At 36.7% G+C, this 15,330-nt stretch overlaps 1 protein-coding gene across 10 annotated transcripts in view; it reads left to right on the top strand.

The window, feature by feature from the left end:
- WDPCP (WD repeat containing planar cell polarity effector) overlaps nt 1-15,330 on the top strand; it is a 489,024-nt gene that overhangs the window by 48,403 nt on the left and 425,291 nt on the right. For 2 of the 10 annotated variants that reach the window (XM_057309423.1, XM_057309437.1), the window contains exon 2: nt 9,948-9,982. The exons of 6 other annotated variants lie outside the window; for them this stretch is intronic. In XM_057309423.1, coding sequence (XP_057165406.1) covers nt 9,980-9,982 — 3 coding nt within the window. In that variant the 5' untranslated portion in view covers nt 9,948-9,979. Of the gene's footprint in view, nt 1-20; nt 315-6,275; nt 6,319-9,947; nt 9,983-15,330 lie in introns of those variants that run through there. 2 more of the 10 variants (XM_057309426.1, XM_057309438.1) reach the window with 2 other exon arrangements.

Here is a 15,330-nt window from a genome sequence, read left to right as displayed (position 1 = left end):
AAACTATTCACACTCTGGAGGGGCGGGAGAAATTGACGTGTCGCAAAGACTGGAAGGCTTCGCGAGTTGCTAAGCGACGAGGCGGGAGAGCGCGCGCATGCACGGGCCGCTGGGGTGTACCTGAGGGATTTGTGGCTGTCGCAGCTCCGAGACAGAAGAGCCCCAGCGAGCGCGCCGCGCCCTGCCAGGTCCTCCTTCCCTAGTTGCCAGGGGACCCTCCGCTCTGGGCAGTGTCCGGTGACGAGCTGAGCGGCTTGCGGGGACGCCGCTCTGAAGCGGCCAGGGGCCGCGCGTCTTCCCCACTCCAGCGGCAGGTAAGCCCCGGCCCGGGGGCAAGGGGTTTTCGGTTAACCTTAGGGTCCGTAGTGCGGTGGTGCGCGGTCCCGCGTTGCTTTTATCTACCCAGGTGCTGACCGTCTGGGCGGGTGCCCCCAGGCTCGCCGGTCCCTACTCAGCGCTGTTAGGGCAATAGCATTCTGGAAGGTGTAGTGCCCTGAAGTTCTCGCCCCCTCTCTTCTGAAAGATGCAGCTCTTTCAAAGTTAAATAAAAAATAGCGCTTGCCTTGGGGGAAATGAAATGAGCCCTTCCCTTCCTGGAGCTCACAGTTAATGGATCTAACTTTTCCTTAAGTACTCCGTGAATGTCGACAGTTTTGCCCATTCGTTTTTGGAAATTGGCTGCTTTATCAACCATCTTGACCTTCAAATTAGCCAAACCTGCATTTCTAAGTAAAGTGTGGCAGCTGTGTGGGAGACACTGGTTGTTTCAGGCAGAATCTCACCTGGTAAGACAACTTAAGAGGTTTTCATATAAAATTAATGCTGCCCAAGAGAGTTGTAGTGCTCCTCGAAACCTTGTTTGATGTGCATATTGAAAGGAAGATGTGGTGTTCTGGAATAGCATATGCATAAAGAAAATGGGTGCATTATCTATATAAGATAACATTGCTGTAACTTCTAGTTTTTCTCTATCACTGGTAATTGAACGCCAGGTGGTACCTTTCAGTTTTACTCTCTTCAATTTGGAGCGTTCCCAAAGTATTTATCATAACTGAATGATTCTGTCTTCCTTGGATCACTTTATTCACTTGTTATTCATATACTTCTCTGGTTTTCCTCTTATGTCGCTGGTTGCCCCTTTTCAATTTTCCTTGCGCATTGTTTTTTACTTTTGAAGACAAATGGTTGTTTTTGCCAGGAAGCAAAGGTAGGAGGTAAAACCACATTTGCAGTGTTGTAGTAGGGTTTGGGTTGGCAGTAAGACAATTTGCAACCATAGATGCTTTAAGTACCTGATTTTTTTTTTTAAAGATGCTAGAACTGTATTACTCAAGACTGTAGCTATGAATCATGTGGCTTTTAAATTTAAATTAATTAAAATTAAATAACAATAAAAATTCAGTTCCTCGGTCTTACCTGTATTTCAGGTGTTCGATAACCACATGGGACAGAATATCAAACATTTTCATTATCACAGAAAGTTCTTTTGCACAGCTGCTAGAACTTAGTGGAAGCGAGGCATCACCCAGAGCAGGCACAGCTGTAACATATCTTTGTGGGGGCGTTTCTTTTGCCCCTGGGTATACAATGGGGTGCATAGCTATTTGTGATACTGACTTCACAGGAAGAGTACTGTCAGAGGCAAGAAAGAAACCCAATTCTAGTCTTGACCATTGCTTTTGTTTTTTGGAAGAACTTACTTTAACAGTCTTGGTGTGTCTGTTTGAATGAATGTTTCCAAACATTGCATTGTCCTGGATCTTGAGCGAGACTTTGTATCAGCGAGCCCAGAAAGGTTTGAGAAAGCAGAAGTCATTGCCTGGGTGATAGCACAAAACACCTCTCTGCTGCTCTCTACTTTTTGGAATACCTGTGTTCCTGCCACATTCTAAATAGATGGAAGAGCATGTAACACATACAGAAGCTTGAAATAGAACAGTAGGTTCAATAGAATAGTAGGTTCGGACCTTACCAATAATGGGGATTAGGAGGGAAAGGAGCCTAGTTGGGGTATCTGTATACTGTAACGTGTAACAAGAAGTCCGTGTTCTTATGTGCTTCTAATGAATTGTCTTATGTTTTGTTTGGATATATTTGTTTTCTTTATCTCTTTTAGGAGTTTTTCCTATTAAATATCTAGCTGGTTTTATAATTTTTAATATTTTCAGTTTGGATGAAACAAACATGCTTTTTGTAAATAAAATTTCACTACATTTGTCATTTCTAAGGAAGGGGAAAAAAGAGGAATGTAACTGGACCTTGGCCTAAGGGTGCTTTAAATGTATGGGTGGGTGGAGAAAATATTGGGTATTCATTTTATTATTCAACTGTACCAACCACCCAGTTTAACAAAGAATATTACCAGTCTCTTCTCAGAGATCTTATGTTGACACACATGCAGATATACTCACTCTTGTGTGTATAGATACATTTTGTAATTATAAAAAAAAGTCACATGAGTTGTTAAATAATAAATCAACTAATGCTTTTTCTTATCCCCTACTAACTAGATATTATGGAAATTTGTTTTATCTTACTGCTGATGGCTTTAAATATAAAAATACTGGTGTATAAGCACAGACATATCTACATTTTTACATAAATATGTCCAAAAACATATAATTATGCCCATGTTTGAAGAAATTAAGATCCAAAAAGACTGCAGTGGATCAATTTATGGCTCATAAGAGGTGAGGAAGAGTGGGAAGAGCTAGACCTTGGATAGTATATAGAAATATGGCAGAGCAGGGACAGGAGAGTAGGCCAAAAAGAAAGCAATTGAATGTGAAGAATTAATACTGAAGTGAGAGGGAGGAAAAAAAAAATCTCACCAAGCACATTCGTGTTTTATATCTTATACATTAGCCAGCCTACTTGCTATTGCTAAAACATGTCCTTTGGTTTTCTGCCTCCATATTTTATATGTACTTTTTCCTTAACTGGAGTCGTATCCTCTGTTTCTGCCTGTTAAAAATCCATTCCACCAGGCTCCTCATAAATGCTTTGGCCATGATGAAGCCTTTCTCCCCCCACCCTTTTAAAAAAAAAGTATTACAGAAACTTTAAAACATAAACAAATGAGATAGTGGTATAATTTTCTCAGTCCATCATCCAGCTTTAACAATTATTAACAGTTTGCCAGTCTTTTTAAATATGCCTTCTTGCTTCTCCCCTCCCCTAACATTTTCAAACATACAGAAAAGCTGCACAGTGAATAACCCTTTATAGTAGTCTGAGTTTAGTCAGGAGACAGATCTCTACTGGTTATTTGAAAATTTAATATGATGAAATGTTACCTAGAACAAGGAGTGGTGGTTTTCTAAAAGGCATAAAAGAGCTCTGGGTCTAAGGGTCCCAGAAGTAGCAGATGTTAAAGAGCAGCTAATATTTCTAGGATGAGAAAGAAGGAGAGGGCCCTTTTCCCCAGAGCTTGTATGCAGACCTGTTCAGAAAAGACATGTGTCCTATTGCTACATGGTCTAGAAAAGTGCCCACTGTCAGTGGGGAATCTGGAACCATGGCCACAGCTGGAACTTGTCTCCTCAGCAAGGCTTTTGGGCTCTCATGCCGAATAATAATGATGATGGTGATGGAGGCCTGAATTCAGAGGGGAAGTATCTCTTTGCTGCTGTCACATTATAGGGTCACTCCATTGCCTTTTCTTTTCTTTTCTTTCTTTCTTCTTTTTCTTTTAAAGATTGATTATTTATTTATTTATTTATTTATTTATTTGACAGAGAGAGACAGCCAGAGAGAGGGAACACAAGCAGGGGAGTAGGAGAGGAAGAAGCAGGCTCCCAGCGGAGGTGCCTGATGTGGGGCTCGATCCCATAACGCCGGGATCACGCCCTGAGCCGAAGGCAGATGCTTAACGACTGAGCCACCCAGGCGCCCCTCCATTGCCCTTTCTAAAACTGACAAAGGAAAAAATGTTTCTAGTGTCACAAAGCAGGATAAAGAAAAGTAAATTTGGAGTGGAGGGATAGTAAATTGATAACTGGCACACCGCTATACCCACCACCTAATTTCTACAGTTGTTAAGCATTTTGTTATATTTACTTTATCATGTATCTATACATCTCTCCATCCACATGAAGCCTTTTTTGATACCTAAGTCTGATGATCACTCTTTGTTTTAAAATTCTGAGTTTTAAAATTATCTGCAAAACTAATCTGGTGGGGAAAAAAATCACTAATAGTAGTTCCCTCTAGGTGGAAGTTGGGGTAGAAATTGATTGTGAATAGGCAAGAAGGAACTTTTTAGGTGACAGTAATGTTCTATATTTTGATAGGGGTTTGGATTACAGAGATGTAAGCATTTGTAAAATCTGCAATTGAGACACTTAAGGTTGTACTTTTCATATTTGTAAATTTCCTCTAAAAAACTAAAAATTATTAAGCTCCAGCTAATGATAAGTATGCTGAAGTATTTAGGTGTGAAACATACTTATGCCTGCAACTTTCTTTGAAATGCATTAAGGGCGCCTGGCTGGCTCAGTGGGTGGAGCATGTGACTCTTGATCTTGGGATTGTGAGTTCGAGCCCCAAGTTGGGTGTAGAGATTACTTAAAAATAAAATCTAAAAAAAAAGATAGATTGATGGTTGTATAGAGGGATGAATAGCTATGTCCACAAAAATATTAAAATACAGATAAAGCAAATATAGTTACAGGAAATGCTGTAGCAAAATGTTATAGAATTTAGGTGATATTCACTGTGCAAGGCTCTCAACTTTTCTGTATCGGTTATTAGACTGATAATTTCTTTGAGTTCAGAGACTGCATCTTATACATCTAAGTATGCCTCATAGAGCACGACATGTTGTCTTCCTCACAACAGGTACAAGAGAAATATCTTTAAAATTGTTGTGGAAGCTGGAAGACTAATAATCGTGGCTTAAGGAAACTAATCGTTTCAAAAAAAAAAAAAAAAAAAAGGAAACTAATCAGTTTCAAACTTCTGTAGCTAAGCAGAAATTTTGTAAGTGCAAATTATTTTGGAAAATGATTAGAAGAACTTGTGAAATACTGAGCATATCTGAAATTTCACAGATGTAATTTGATATTTTAATAAAAATTTATCTATTATCAATTTTTGGTAAATAGCTTATTTATTTAAGTCCCAAATCATTTAGCTAAATGATCAGGCTTAACCTATAGACAGAATTAAGAACAGTTTTGATTATAAAATATGTATGTTGGAAAATTATTATTATTATTTTTTAAAGATTTTATTTATTTATTTGACAGAGATAGAGACAGCCAGCAAGAGAGGGAACACAAGCAGGGGGAGTGGGAGAGGAAGAAGCAGGCTCACAGTGGAGGAGCCTGATGTGGGTCTCGATCCCATAACGCCGGGATCACGCCCTGAGCCGAAGGCAGACGCTTAACCGCTGTGCCACCCAGGCGCCCCTGGAAAATTATTTTTTATTTCAATATGAGGTATTTAGTATCTAGTATGCTTGGTTTACCTGGGGAATATAATTGTCTCCATACTACTGAGAACTGTAGTTGGAGGCCAGAAAATGGGCATATGTTACTCTTACCTGTTTCATAATCTTGCTGCAGGCTGAAGGATTTATGTTACAAAATGCTTATTTTAAGATAGAAAGTTGCAAACTGTTCCCAAAAGATGGGGTTGACTGGGTAAGGATGTCTCTCCATAACATTGTTTCTAAATCTAAGTTCCCTATTCCCTTTTTACATTTTAGTGTCTTAGTTTCCAAGTCTGGTTTTGTAATATCCTCTTATATATGGCTAAATTTAATTGTAAAGAATCGTGGCACATAGGAATTCAGTTATTTGTAGATCAGTTTAATATATAGCGCCTGGAAATGAATCAGGTTTTCATGATTTACAGCTGGGATTTGTCAGGTGATGTCTTCTTGGTCTAATTCATATAAAAAGGACTCAAAATTAAGGGAGGTGTTACTTTCCTAGGCCTTCATAAATTTAATCATATTGGTTTACATTTTACAAAAAACATAGTGAATATGTATAATATTACATATGTATAATCCTGAGGTAGAGTGAATATTATTCTCATTTTATAATTTAAGAAACTCAATTTCAAAGGTTGTGATTTGTTCAAGTTCTTCTAGCCATGTCTAGAAAACTAAGATCTTCTTACATTAAGAAAACAAACTACATATCCCCTTGTATATTTAAAAAATGAACGTTTAAAATGTATCGTGTTTATACAGTTGTAATTTCCGATGTATTATGAGTATTACATTTTTTTTTTTTACATTGGATCATTCTTTTGGAAACGTGCAGTGGAATCTGAATATCCTCCTACCCTCATCCACTTAAAAAATAGGTAAATATCTCTTCTTTGACAGTCAAAAGTTGAGGTTTCTATACATCGCTAATCTCAAACTTCCAATACACTTCACTGACATAATTTTATCTTACTTTAATGTATTTTAATGCTAAAAAGTCTTTTTATCATACTGTCAGTTTTTATCACAAAATATGAATGTAAATTGAAACTAAGTTTTTTTGTCATTTGTGGCTGTAAGTATAATAAACCTTTTATCGTTCAGTTCTTAATAGCATATAATTTATCAAAACAAATGTTACAAATTTAGATACTTATTAAAAATTAAAAGTAAAAATCTAGTGGAGTGTATCTCAATGGATGGGACTTTTCCCTGATTAATTTATATACATGTGGATGAATATTACTTGTGGTTAGAATGAGACTGGATTCTGTTTCAAATTTATTCCTGTTTTCCAGAGTTATAGATGTAAATGCTTAGAAACGTATTCACATAAATAAGAAAATAGGAATTATCTGAACTACTTCCATGTTATTTGCAAAGCGAATTCACATGGTGGTCTGTTATCAGAAATTGTTTTCAATGATGTAACTCATTTAGGCCATTTCTTTAATTTGGCTGAAAAAAAAGATTGAAAACCACCTGACTTCCAAAAGGATTTATTACCCATTAGTCATTGAAAGCTTTACTAAAATTTGCCTAAAACTATACAGTCCCTCTTTGATTTAGAGTTACCTTGATTAATTCAATGTGCTCTCAAAGTGTTGGGAAAAATTGGAATAAGATTTCATTATGATCTACTCCAAACAATATTTTTAATTAAATGCTTTCTTCTTACCATATGCTTTAAATATGTTTAAATATGTCAGAGCCTTGAGGTTGTTTATTTGCTTGTTGAATTTTCAATTTTGGATAAAATAATGCCATGTAACTTAATTGGTGAAGCCCAGTCAAGTAGGATTGACTCATTTAAAAAAAATATGACTTCATTTTAAATTAATGTGTTAATACCCATTTTGCAGAATACCATAAAAACCACTGAGAAATAAATTATGGTATGCATTTGAAAGAGATTGTTAAACCAATAAAGTCAAGGTTAGAATGATGCAGAGATAAAATATTGTTTAAAATGACTTATTAAAATCACAATAATGCTATTTCTCATTGCTTAATTTATAATAAGTGATATAAAGTGGGCCTAAAATGATAAATGATTTATGAAGTGAGGAATATGATAAAAGGTATGGTATTCCTTTAGTAAATGGGTATCAAAGGTTTGGAGCTGCAGAGTACTTAAGAATCACGTACACAAATTAGACGTAAATACAGAAATTTTGTTACACTTTTTACATCTCAACCAATCACTTCACAATCAGACTTTTACAATATATTTAATGTAGAAAGAAAGTGAATTACTAAAAACGAGTTGGTCTGGCAACTAGCATATAATTTTACATTTTGGTAATAGAAACTAGAAAATAACATTTTCTAAGATCAAGATTGACTGTAATTGGAATAAATATTTCATTATGTAATTTGCTTAAAAAATGTGGTTTGCATTAAGTTCCTACCAAAGATTGGGCATAGAGTGCCAGGATGGCTCTTGGCGTGGCGCATAGCATGCTACCTCTGGCTCTCCCACTTTCCTCATTCTCTCTGGGAGCAAAACAGATTGATCTCCTTTTCTCTTATAGAGTAGATGTGTATTATTCTCCAAACCTAGCTTCTAAGTTTATCGAAAATTTCTCCCATGATCCTACTACATGAATTCTACTAAGTGCTAAGAGGAAAAGGTTTTCACCTGTTATTATTCTTAAAATATCATGATTTCTGTCCTTGGTTTATAGAGAATTTTTGAAGGGAGAGTTTTCAAAACCAGAAATCTCACTGCAGTCCTACAGCGGAGTAGGACATCTCCATACTCTAAGTAGGCCATAGACACGTATACCTCCCCCCGCCAATTTCCAGTCCAAATACACACAAAGTCAGCTCTATGGTAGTTCATGGGCCCTGTTCTCTTTACAGTTTGTTCCTCTCTAAGTCAGATTAAGGAACACATTAGCACTGATTAGTTTATAAATTACCTTTCACAGGTAATGTAATATGTTGCAAGAGAGGATTTTTGTTCTGGTGGGTGTATTACCACATTTCCAATTATACTAATAATAAGGTTGTCTTCTTTACTTTCTTGAAGAACCATCTCTGGTAATAATTAATATAAAGTAGCATAATATGTCATTGCAATTTCCTTGTGAATTTGAATCTTCAGGTGGTTTCTGAATTCCTCGTTAGCATTCACTTTTGTTAAGGCAACAGACAATAGAGCATTAATCTGTTATGTTAGATTTGGAGATGTTTTTAACGTTTTTTTTTTTTTTTTCCAGCTCAGCATTATTTAGGTAATGTTTAATTCAAATGACAGAAAATATTTGAAATACCATTCTAACATCCAACAGACCTATTGAAGGAGCATTAAGTTTCCTATCCCTAAAATTGAATGTTGGCTCTTGATACTCTGGGTATTTTGGAGCTTATAGGATTTTATACTTACACAGTATGAAATTATTTAACCTTATTAATTTCATTTATAGCGCATATAAAGTTGATATGATTCGGGTTAAAAATCATTCATTTTAATGCTTTCTTTAATGAACTACAATTAAAGTTCTTTTTATAACAATTTTGTTATAATCTGATTCCATTTCTTTGAAACCAGCAAAGTAATATTTAGGGAGTAATCTTAAGATACCTTTGCTTAAGGTTGGTTTAAGTATCTGCATGTTTAGAAATACGTGTTTTACATACCATCTGTGTAATTAATAAAGAGCCATGGTAGAGAATAGTGTAATTAAGAACAGGATCTTTTATTTTTATTTTTAAATTTTTATTACTTTTCTATTTTTTAAAAATTTTATTTCTTTGAGAGAACGAGAGAGTACAAGGTGGGGGAGGAGCAGAGGGAGAAGCAGGCTCCCCACTGAACAGATCCCAGGACCCTGGGATCATGACCAAGCCTAAGGCAGACGCTTAACTAACTGAGCCTCCCAGGCACCCCAAAAACAGAATTTTTTAAAAAGCAAGATTAAGTCTTGTGAAATAAATCAGAGACCAAATTATTATAACTTTTTTTTTTTTTACTATGGTAAAATACACGTAAGATTTACCATCTTAGATATTTTTAAGTATACAGTTCAGTGGTATTAAATATCTTCATAATTTTTGGCAACCATCGTCATCATCCATCCCCATAACACTTTTCATCTTGTAAAGCTGAAATTCTATACCTATTAAACAATAACTCTTCATTTCCCCCTCGCCCCCCGGGCCCATGGTAACCCCTATTACAATTTCTGTCTTCGTGATTTTTGACTACTCCAAGTACCCCCACGTAAGTGGAATCACATAGTTTTTTGGCTTTTTGTTACTGGTTTATCTCACTAAGCTAATGTCCTTGAGGTTCATCCATGTTGTAGCATGTTGCAGAATTTTCTTCTTTTTAAAGGTGGGCTAATATACCACTCACTGTATGTGTATGCCACATTGTGCTTATCCATTCATTAGTTGATGGCCACATGAGTTGCTTCCATGTTTTAGCTATTGTGAATAGTGTTACCATGAACATGGGTGTACAAATACCTTTTTGAGACCCTGCTTTTAATTCTTTTAGGTAAATACTCAGAAGTGGAATTGCTGGATCGTATGGTAATTGTTTTTTAATTTTTCAAGAAATCACCGTTTTGCTTTCCATTTACAGCTGTTCCATTTTATATTCCTACCAACATTGAGTGAGGGTTCTGATTTCTTCACATCCTTGCCAATGTATATTTTCTGTTTTTTTGATAGTAGCCATCTTAGTGGGTATGAGATTATACTTTATTGTAGTTGTGATTTGCATTTCCCTAATGAGTAGATATTTGAGCATCTTTTCATGTGCTTATTGACCATTCATATATTTTCTTTGGAGAAATGTCTAGTAAAGACTTTGCCCGTTTTTGAATTGGATTTTTTTAAAGATCTTTTTAAGTAATCTTAATTCCCAGCGTGGGCCTCAAACTCACAACCCCAAGACGAAGAGTCACATGTTCTACCAGCTTAGCCAGCCAGGTACCCTGTTTGTTTTTGGTTTTGTCGAGCTTTAGAATTTATAGATTCTAGATGGTAATCTCTTACCAGGTATATGATTTGCAAATATTTTCACACGTCTTGTGCATTGCCATTTACTCTGTGAATAGTGTCTCTTTTTTTCTTAGTAGTTTTTTTCTTATAACCTTTTTCAGGTAAGTGTGGATATTATATCATCTTTAATACAAAATTAAAATTACACCAGTGGTAGTTTCTCAAAGGTTATTTGCAAAATAGAACCCGAAAAAATATCATTGAATATTTCCTACTCAATTACGTAAAAAATCTATAGTCATTTCTTGCACATTAAATGGCTCTGGTACCAATGCATGACTTTTTCGGTAGTTCATTGTTTCACTAGGGATAGTGAGTGTCTTTTGATGCATAAGATTTTAACATTTTCATGTCCCATTTGTCTGGTTTTTTTTTTTTTTTTTTTTTTTTTTTTTGTTACTTGGACCTGGTTTCATACCTAAGAAATCATCACCAAATCTAATGTCATGAAGTTTTGTCCTATATATTCTTTTAAGAATTTTATTGTCGGGGTACCTGGGTGGCTGGCTCAGTCAGTTAAATGTCTGCCTTCAGCTCAGGTCATGATCCCAGGTCCTGGGATTGAGTCCCATATCAGGCTCCCTGCCCTGTGGGGAGTGTGTTCCTCCCTCTCTCTCTGCCTCTCCCTGGCTTATGCTCTCTTTCACTCATTCTCTCAAGTACACAAATAAAATATTAAAAAAAAAGAATTTTATTGTTGCACATCTTACACTTAGGTCCTTGATCTGTTTTGAGTAATTTTTATATGTGATGTTAGGTAAGGGTCCAGCTTCATTTTTTTGCCTGTGCATATCCAGTTTTGCCAGCATCATTTGTTGAAAAGACTCCTTTTCCCATTGAATGGTCTTAGCACCCCTGTCAAAAGTCGTTTGACCATATATGTCAGGGTTTATTTCTGGGCTTTCTGTTCTATTCCATTGGTCTATATATCTGTCTTTATGCCAATACCACACTGTTTTAATTACTGTAGCTTTGTAGTAAGTAAGAAGTGTGAGGCTTCCAGTTTTGTGTGCTCTCTCTCTCCAATCATTTTGGCTCTTTGGAGTCCCTAGAGATTGCATATGAATTTTCAGGTGAGTTTTTCTGTTTTGGCACAGTACGTCATTGGGATTGCATTGAACCTGAGCTTGCTTTGGAATGTATTGACATTTTAACTAAAGTCTTCCAGTCTGTGAACATGGGATGTGTTCCCATTTACTTATGTTGTCTTTAATTTCTTTCAGCAGTGTTTCATAGTTTTCATTGAACAAGTCTTTCACCTCCTTGGTTAAGTTAATTCCTAAGTATTTTATTGTTTTTGATGCTGTTGTAAATGGAATTGATTTTATAATTTCCTTTTCAGATTGTTCATTGTTGATGTATACAAATGCAACTGATGTTTGTTGACTTTGGTTTTTTTTTTTATATTAAAAGTTCACTTGATTTATTTTTTTAATTTTTTATTATGTTATGTTAGTCACCATACAGTATATCCTTAGTTTTTGATGTAATGTTCATTGATTCGTTATTTGCATATAACACCCAGTGCACCATGCAATATGTGCCCTCCTTAATACCCGTCACCGGTCTATCCTAATCCCCCACACCCCTTCCCCTCTGAAGCCCTCAGTTTGTTTCCCAGAGTCCACAGTCTCTCATGGTTCATTCCTCTTTCTGTTTACCCCCCCTTCATTCTTCCCTTCCTTCTCCTGCCGATCTTCTTATTTCTTATGTTCCATAAATGAGTGAAACCATATGATAATTGTCTTTGTCAGCTTGACTTATTTCATTTAGCATAATCTCCTCCAGTCCTGTCCATGTTGCTGCAAATGTTGGGTAATTGTTCTTTCTGATGGCGGATTAATATTCCATTGTATATATGGACCACATCTTCTTAATGCAGTCATCTGTTGAAGGGCATCTCGGCTCCTTCCACAATTTAGTTATTGTGGACAATGCTGCTATGAACATTGGGGTGCATATGTCCCTTCTCTTCACTATGTCTTTATTGTTGGGGTAAATACCCAGTAGTGCAATTGCTGGATCATACGGTAGTTTGATTTTTAACTTTTTAAGGGACCTCCACACTGTTTTCCAAAGTGGCTGTACCAACTTGCATTCCCACCAACAGTGTAGGAGGGATCCCCTTTCTCTACATCCTCTCCAACATTTGTTGTTTCCTGCCTTGTCAATTTCTGCCATTCTAACTGGTGTAAGGTGGTATCTCAATGTGGTTTTGATTTGAATTTTCCTGATGGCTAACGATTTTGAACATTTTTTCATGTGTCTGTTAGCCATTTGTCTGTCTTCATTGGAAAAGTGTCTGTTCATATCTTCTGCCTAATTTGATTATTTGTTTCCAGTGTACTGAATTCGAGAAGGTCTTTGTAGATCTTGGATACTAGTCTTTTATCTGTAGTGTCATTTGCAAATATCTTCTCCCATTCCGTGGGCTGCCTCTTAGTTTTTTTGACTGTTTCCTTGGCTGTGCAGAAGCTTTTTATCTTGGAGATGTGTCATGAAAAAAGTTGCTGTGGCCAATGTCAAAGAGGTTGCAGCCTATGTTCTCCTCTAGGTTTTTGATGGATTCCTGTCTCACATCGAGGTCTTTCATCCATTTGGAGTTTATCTTTGTGTATGCTGTGAGAGAGTGGTCAAGTTTCATTCTTTTGCATGTAGCTGTCCAGTTTCCCCAGCACCATTTATTGAAGAGACTGTCTTTATTCTGCTGGATGTTTTTTCCTGCTTTGTCAAAGATTAGTTGCCCAAAGAGCTGAGGGTCCATTTCTGGGTTCTCTATTCTGTTCCATTGTTCTGTGTGTCTGTTTTTGTGCCAGTACCATGCTGTCTTTGTGATCACAGCTTTGTAGTACAGCTTGAAATCCGGCAAAGTGATGACCCCAGCTTTGTTTTTCCTTTTCAACACTTCCTTGGTGATTCGGGGCCTCTTCTGGTTCCCCACAAATTTAAGGGCTATTTGTTCCAGTTCTTTGAAAATGTCACTGGTATTTTGATCGCGATGGCATTGAAAGTTTAGATTGCTCTGGGTAGCATAGACATTTTAACTATGTTAATTCTTCCAACCCATGAGCATGGAATATTTTGCCATCTTTTTGTGTCTTCTTCAATGTCTTTCAAGAGTGCTTTGTAGTTTCTAGAGTATAGTTCCTTTACGTCTCTGGTTAAGTTAATTCCGAGATAACGTATGATTTTTGGTGCTATTGTAAATGGAATGGATTCCTTAATTTCGCTTTCTTCAGTCTCACTGTTGGTGTATAGAAATGCAACTGATTTCTGAGCTTTGATTTTGTATCCCACCACATTACTGAATTGCTCTATAAGTTCTAGTAGTTTGGGGGTGAAGTCTTTTGGGTTTTCCATATAGAGTATCATCTGCAAAGAGAGACAGTTTGACTTCTTCTTTGCCGATTTGGATACCTTTTCTCCCTTTTTGTTGTCTGATTGCTGTTGCAAGGACTTCTAGTACTATGTTGAATAATAATGGCGAGAGTGGGCATCCTTGTCGTGTTCCTGATCTTACGGGGAAGGCTTTCAGCTTTTCCCCATTGAGAATAATATTCACTGTAGGCGTTTCATAGATGGTTTTTATGAAATTGCGGAATGTACCCTCTATCCCTACACTCTGAAGGGTTTTAATCAGGAAAGGATGCTGTATTTTGTCAAATGCTTTTTCTGCATCAGTTGAGAGGATCATATGGTTCTTGACTCTTTTCTTGTTGATATGATCTATCACGCTGATCGATTTGTGAATGTTGAACCACCTTGCATCCCAGGGATGAATCCCACTTGGTCTTGATGGATAATCCTTGTAATGTACTGTTGGATCCTATTAGCTAGGATCTTGTTGAGAATTTTGGTGTCCATATTCATCAGGGATATCGGTCTGTAATTCTCCTTTTTGATGGGGTCTTTGCCTGGTTTGGGGATCAAGTAATACTGGCCTCATAGAATGAGTTTGGTAGTTTTCCTTCTGTTTCTATTGTTTGAAACAGCTTCAGGAGAATAGGTATTATTTCTTCTTTGAATGTTTGGTAGAATTCCCCGAGGAATCTGTCAGGCCCTGGACTCTTGTTTTTGGGGAGGGTTTTGATCACTGCTTCAATCTCTTCATAATTAATTGGGCTGTTTAATCAGTTTCTTCCTGTTTCAGTCTTGGTAGTTTATAGGTTTGCAGGAAGGCATCCCATTTCTTCCAGGTTGTTTAATTTATTGGCATAAAGTTGTTGATAAAAGTTTCTAATGATCCTTCCTATTTTATTGGTGTTGGTCATGATCTCTCCCCTTTCATTCATAATTTTATTAATTTGGGTCCTTTCTCTATTCTTTTGAATAAGTCTGGCCAGTGGCTTATCGATCTTTATTCTTTCAAAGAACCAGCTTCTAGTTCTGTTGATCTGCTCTACTGTGCTCCTGGTTTCTAATTCATTGATCTCTGCTCTAATCTTGATCACCTGCCTTCTCATGCGTGGGTTAGGCCTATTCTTCTGTTCCAGCTCCAGCTTCTTGAGGTGAGAATATAAAAACTGCATTTTAGATTTTTCTATTCTTTTGAGTGAGGCTCAGATGGCTTTGTATTTTCCCCTTAGGATCACCTTTGCAGTGTCACATAGGTTTTGGACTGATGTGTTTTCATTCTCATTGGTCTCCATAAATTGTTTACATTGATTTTTAATTTCCTGGTTTAGCCAATCATTCTTAGCAGGATGGTTCTTAGATTGTAAGTGTTTGAGTTTCTTCCAAATTTTTCCTTGTGATTGAGTTCCAATTTCAAAGCGTTGTCGTCTGAGGATATGCAGGGAGTAATTTCAGTCTTTTGGTATTGGTTGAGACCTGTTTTGTGACCCAGTATATGGTCTATTCTGGAGAAAGTTCCA

Source organism: Ursus arctos, unplaced genomic scaffold, assembly GCF_023065955.2.
Source record: "Ursus arctos isolate Adak ecotype North America unplaced genomic scaffold, UrsArc2.0 scaffold_8, whole genome shotgun sequence".
NCBI classification, from domain to species: Eukaryota; Metazoa; Chordata; class Mammalia; order Carnivora; family Ursidae; genus Ursus; species Ursus arctos.
The sequence above is the reverse complement of the archived record's forward strand: the minus strand, read 5'-3'. Positions and strand labels throughout refer to the sequence as shown.